Source organism: Leuciscus leuciscus, assembly GCF_965113295.1.
Source record: "Leuciscus leuciscus genome assembly, chromosome: 1".
Taxonomy (NCBI): domain Eukaryota; kingdom Metazoa; phylum Chordata; class Actinopteri; order Cypriniformes; family Leuciscidae; genus Leuciscus; species Leuciscus leuciscus.
Genome location: NC_138725.1, coordinates 84,240,379 through 84,246,022, shown reverse-complemented (window position 1 = coordinate 84,246,022; position 5,644 = coordinate 84,240,379). Strand labels below are relative to the sequence as shown.

General features: G+C 45.7%; 1 protein-coding gene across 2 annotated transcripts; it reads right to left on the bottom strand.

Moving 5' to 3' along the window:
• Nucleotides 1-2,970: 2,970 nt before the first annotated feature.
• Nucleotides 2,971-5,288, bottom strand: LOC309492908 (uncharacterized protein). Of its 2 annotated transcripts, XM_082161948.1 has the most exons (6): nt 5,232-5,288; nt 5,044-5,142; nt 4,331-4,627; nt 4,186-4,267; nt 3,589-3,658; nt 2,971-3,087 (listed from the first exon to the last, which is right to left on the bottom strand). In XM_082161948.1, the coding sequence occupies exons 3-6, from the start codon at nt 4,425-4,427 to the stop codon at nt 2,998-3,000; spliced, it is 339 nt and encodes a 112-aa protein (XP_082018074.1). In that variant the 5' UTR covers nt 4,428-4,627; nt 5,044-5,142; nt 5,232-5,288; the 3' UTR covers nt 2,971-2,997. The 2 variants fall into 2 exon arrangements, 1 of the variants encoding a protein (XP_082018074.1); XR_014203751.1 differs by having other exon boundaries at nt 2,971-4,267; nt 4,486-4,627.
• Between the last annotated feature and the right edge of the window lie 356 nt (nt 5,289-5,644).

The following is a 5,644-nucleotide window of genomic DNA, read 5'->3' as shown; positions in this document are numbered from 1 at the left end:
GATACTCAGCTCTGTATTTCTTCAAAACCTAACAAAACATACCAATTCACAAAATTAACGGAATGCATAGCAGATATAAAAAATTGGATGACTCGTAATTTCCTACTTCTAAATTCTGAAAAAACAGAGATTCTAATTATTGGACAAAAAACTTCCTCACGTAGTAACCTAGAATACTGTCTAACACTTGATGGCTGCTCTGTTAAGTCTTCGTCGTTGGTTAGGAACCTGGGTATGCTCTTTGATACCAATCTTTCATTTGAAAGTCACGTGTCTAGTATCTGTAAAACCGCATTTTTCCATCTTAAAAATATATCTAAATTACGCTATATGCTCTCATTGACAAATGCGGAACAATTAGTTCATGCGTTCATGACCTCAAGGCTAGATTATTGTAATGCTCTACTGGGTGGTTGCCCTGCACGCTTAATTAACAAACTACAGCTGGTCCAAAACGCAGCAGCTCGAGTTCTTACCAGAACCAGTAAGTATGACCATATTAGCCCGGTTCTGTCAACACTGCATTGGCTGCCTATTAAACATCGCATACATTTTAAAATATTGCTGATTACTTACAAAGCACTAAATGGTTTAGCTCCGCAGTACTTGAGCGAGCTCTTAACGCATTATAGTCCTTCACGTCTATTGCGATCTCAAAATTCTGGCCAGTTAATAATACCTAGAATATCAAAATCGACTGCTGGCGGTAGATCCTTCTCCTATTTAGCACCAAAACTTTGGAACAGTCTTCCTACCATTGTCCGGGAAGCAGACACACTGTCAGTTCAAAGCCAGATTAAAGACACATCTCTTTGAACTAGCATTCACATAATACATTATAGACTTCTATAATTCAATGTTAGGCTGCATAGATTAGGTCAGCCGGAACCGGGAACACTTCCCATAAATCCTGATGTACTCGTTACATCATGAGAAGAATGGCATCTACACTAATTTTAGTGTCTGTGTTTATCTCGAGGTTTTCCCGCAGCCTCCCGGATCCAGGCCGTATCCAGATCTGATGAAGGACCTTCACCTGGACCCGATGACAACGCAGTGCTGAAGTGCCAACTAGTCTCTCCCTATGGAGGATCCCTTTACCACTCTACAGATAAGGCGTTGTCGGGAAATTTCGTTTCGCGTTCCTACCCGAAGTGACAAAATTAAATAAAATTCTCTATCAAAATTTATAAGGAAAGCCCAGTACTTTGTTTAGGCTTGGTCTGTAGGGAATTCCAAACCTGCGCACATATATTCAAACGCACATAACTATAGAACTAGTTCTTAATGCTCATGTGAACGCCATCAGCGTTTCTCACAGGTTCGCGTTTAAAGTCTGTGTAGAGAGAATGGTGTCGTCTTAGCGGCCCCTAATTTAATAACAAATGATCGTTGCGACGGAAGCAAATCAATCAAAAATAACTTTAGCTTGAAAATAACTTTATTAAAGAACCGCTATAAAGCCAAAACAATCTCTGTTACCTGAAATTATACGCTTGTCTCTGTAAAGCTGCTTTGAAACAATCTACATTGTTAAAAGCGCTATATAAATGAAGATGACTTGACTTGACTTGACTTGACTTTAGAAATGCCTTAAATCCACATATTGAAAACCAGCTTTTTTTCTAGAGCCAGACCATATAAAGGGGGCGCGCATTCAAGCGCACTCTCATCTCATGCTCTCAACAGACAGCAACTGGTCGCAGCTTTTTCGCTCCTCCACGTCTTAACAAAGAGTTAATTTACCTGGTTAATTTCATTGTAGAGGATATATCTGTATATATATATATAAGTATATATATATTGTATTTTATACATATTATAGTTTATATATATATATATATATATATATATTATATATACTGTAAATATATTTCTTCTACTGTTCCTGAAAGTTTTTTTTCTCAAGTTCAAGTCAGCCTGAAGAAGGTAATATTTATTTACCGAAATGTCGCAAAAGACTTGAACGCATTTATTTATGATTTTTTTTATTTTTTTTTTATGTTTCTTTGTTATTTCTTGTTCAGTTAAAAAAAATCTATAAAAATCTAACCAAAAAAAATGCATAAAAATACCAAAAAGTTCAAAAGAATTACACACATAGTTCTGACATTATGGACAATTTCCGTGGTAGACCAAGACAGAGAACCACACACACGTCCAAAAATTAGACACACAAGTGTTATGGTGCGTTCACACCAAACGCGAATATGCGTCTGGCGCGAGTGATTTCAATGTTAAGTCAATGGTAAGACGCATTTACGCGCGTCTGGAGGTCTTGCGGCGCGAATGAGGCGTTTAGCGCGGCGCGGTAGACGCGAATTCGCCTCATTCGCGCGAATTGAGCGTTTGGTTACGCGCGAAATTTATTAGTGCTATTTGTGCATTCACGCGTTTGACGCGAATTCGCGTCTGCCGCCCGAGTTGAAAAATCTGAACTTCTGCGTCAATTCGCGCCGCGTTAACCAATCAGGAGCCTGCTTGATGCTGTGACGGCAGGCCCGCTCGGAGTCACTCATTCAAAATGGAGGAGAGTTTAATTTTGGCAGTGAGCAGTCGGCCTGAGTTGTACGACAGTACTTCTTATTTCTATAGAGACAGGAATAAAAAGGTCATCCAGGCGCAGCTCCTGGAGCAAATGATGAAACTCGCCGAACTGGGTTCGCCTCCGAAGGGTCTGATGGACCCAAAATACGGCGACGATGATCCCTACGCCGCTGTTCTGCTCTCCAGAGCAAATACAGAGCGGCGACTCTCTCGATAAATGACCGATCAATAACAGACATCTTGTAAAAAGATGGCCGCCAACGGGGTTCGAAACTTTTGAAACTTTCGCCTCTGACGCGCGTAAATTTCGCTTCAAACTTATTTCGCTCTTGACGCGCGAATGCACACAAAGTGGTCACGCGTATAACTAGACGCGGCAGGCGCGAATTTTGACGCAGATTCGCGTTTGGTGTGAACGCAGCATTACACCAGATTATAAATATTTTAATTTCACCCCAAGTAACACTTCAGCATGCCACCGTGATAAGGAGCAGAGTTTCCCATACAGGAGACAAAGAAATACAGCTCCACGGTTCCGCCCTGTAAAAAAACAGAAACAACACAAACATTCAGAAACATCAAAACAGGGAATTTAATAGAGCCACTCACAGTGAGGTGTCCAGGCCTGGACCCTCCCAACACTTCCCTGCTCCACAAAATTACCGTTATGAGAAGGTAGCAGATCCATACATATCTCCCTATCATAAGGATCATTTTGGATCAGTGGCAGGCCCATACAGGCCTCCTGGTCAGAACACAAAGGGTAAAAAACGCCAAAAGAGAGAAATCAGAGAATCACGTCCCTATTAGGATGATATGGTAGTACACAAACACGCTCGGCGTGAATATTTTTATGAAGGTTCGGAGACTGAGGATGAGGATGACTTTCCTCGCCCCCAACACCTTGACTACCAACATACCAGACCATCCTTTCATAGCAACTACACATACACCCCCTCCAATCAGAGACCCAGAACGGTTTCTTTCAACTTTCATGGAGGTAGACAGAAGGACGTGAATCCTCCTTTAGGCGACACTTACCTGCACCTCACGAACAGGGGCGGAAACCAGCAACACCGCCCTCCTCCTAGAAATAGAACGAGGGTAAAACCTACAAGAGAAAACAAAAACAGTTTTAGACAAAATCCAGATTTCACACCGGCACCACCTCAACTCAAAACGACAATCAAACTATTCTACGAGCTTATTGGTCAGGTACACCATCTCGAGAGAGTTACCACGAAGGTTCAGAATAACCAGCCGATCACGTTCCAATGGCTCACTGACCTCCTGATAGAGACGGTGAGACCAGCCTTTGCAAATGACCGAGTTACACAGTTGCTACAGGGCAACGCAAAAAACTGGTCCTACACAACACAACTGATTCTCGAATAACATTACGAATCAATGATTGATGCAACCATACAGAGCATACGTACCCAGACCAATCAAGCCGATTGGCCTGAAGCATTTGAGGTGGCGTCACACTGGGCGGACAGAAATTACAGAGGTAGAGTTAGTGCAGAGGCTATTGAACAAGCAGAGGCCCTGATTACAGCAGAAATCTGGGTTTGTGAGAGCACGACGGCACAGAAAGCCCCCACAGACACAATGGGGACCGTACTCCCTCGCACTTACGCTGCTGTCGTCGCCTCCACCAGCCGAACCGCCACACAGGCCCCTGCACCTCTGCCGGCCGAACCTCCTGCCAACACCACTCCTGTGAGACAAATAGGCAGTCAAAAACACATAGAGGTACAAACCTCTCCAACACTCTGTTTACCAGAAAAAGCAGGCACTAATTCTCCTCCACACAGAGGAGATTGGTACTTTGAGAAGGAAGTACCTCCCCAGGACCTGCCAGAGACCCTCCTGCCCATACAGGTGGAAGAGCCTCAGCCCCGTGAACAGAGGAAGAGAACACACAAGAGCCGCCACCTAAAACCAGGAGCGGAACCCTCTTTAACGGTCCCTCCACCCCAGAGCCGCCCGGAGACACCGAGGCCGGAAATCTCTGTCGCGGCCCCTTTAGCCCAGAGCCGCCCTGTGACACCAGTGCCGGAAATCTCTATCGCGGCCCCTTTAGCCCAGAGCCGCCCTGTGACACCAGGGCCGGAAATCTCTGTTGCGGCCCCTTTAGCCCAGAGCCGCCCTGTGACACCAGGGCCGGAAATCTCTGTCGCGGCCCCTTTAGCCCAGAGCCGCCCTGTGACACCAGGGCCAGAAATCTCTGTCGCGGCCCATTAAGCACAGAGCCGCCCTGTGACACCAGGGCCGGAAATCTCTGTCGCGGCCCCTTTAGCTCAGAGCCGCCCTGTGACACCAGGGCCGGAAATCTCTATTTCGGCCCCTTTAGCCCAGAGCCGCCCTGTGACACCAGGGCCGGAAATCTCTATTTCGGCCCCTTTAGCCCAGAGCTGCCCTGTGACACCAGTGCCGGAAATCTGTCGCGGCCCCTTTAGCCCAGAGCCACCCTGTGACACCAGTGCCGGAAACCTCCACCTCGGGAGGAAGAACCACAGGTCAATGACAGGGTACCCACCCCTCAGGTGGTAGAGGCCCCACCAGAGCCTATTGTTGCCCCACTCAGCTCTTCTGTGTTAGAGACAGAACACATATTGTTCCCCTTTCCCCCACTGTCTATCATTCCCAACATAGCAGTATTCTTTTTTCTGACGACTCACCGACTCCGGTAAAACCACCTTCACCGCTCTCTGAGTTCCTTCGGGAGTTTGACCTGACCCTAACCCTAAATTAAATTGAAACAAACACAAGTGAATAATTTGCACAGCAGAAGTTGAATCATATCACTGGATGAACTGAAACACACACTGTTTCTGAGCATACAAGAGTCTGCTGAATGAAAGAGCTCATAGAAAAACTTGATGAAATTAATATTCTTAATGATAATAATAACCTTAATCTTTTAGCGTGGGGCCCAGAAGCTGCTCAGGGTCCGGGTCCAGAAGCCTCTGGAGTTACGGGTCCAGATGCCGCGGGGGTTACGGGTGTGGGAGCTGCGAGCCTGGGGCCAGGAAATGCTGGAGGACGGCTGTGGACATCATAGATCAGGTGTTAATGGGGAAAGGAATCAAGC

Bases quoted from the DNA above. Each gene is read 5' to 3' on its own strand.
- LOC309492908 (XM_082161948.1), bottom strand. From the start codon at position 4,427: ATGGGCAGGAGGGTCTCTGGCAGGTCCTGGGGAGGTACTTCCTTCTCA. The intron at 3,659-4,185 runs GTAAGTGCGAGG...TTTCTCTTGTAG, and splicing joins GTGGAGGCGACGACAGCAGC to GTTTTACCCTCGTTCTATTT. The intron at 3,088-3,588 runs GTAAGTGTCGCC...GTTTTTTTACAG, and splicing joins CCCCTGTTCGTGAGGTGCAG to GGCGGAACCGTGGAGCTGTA.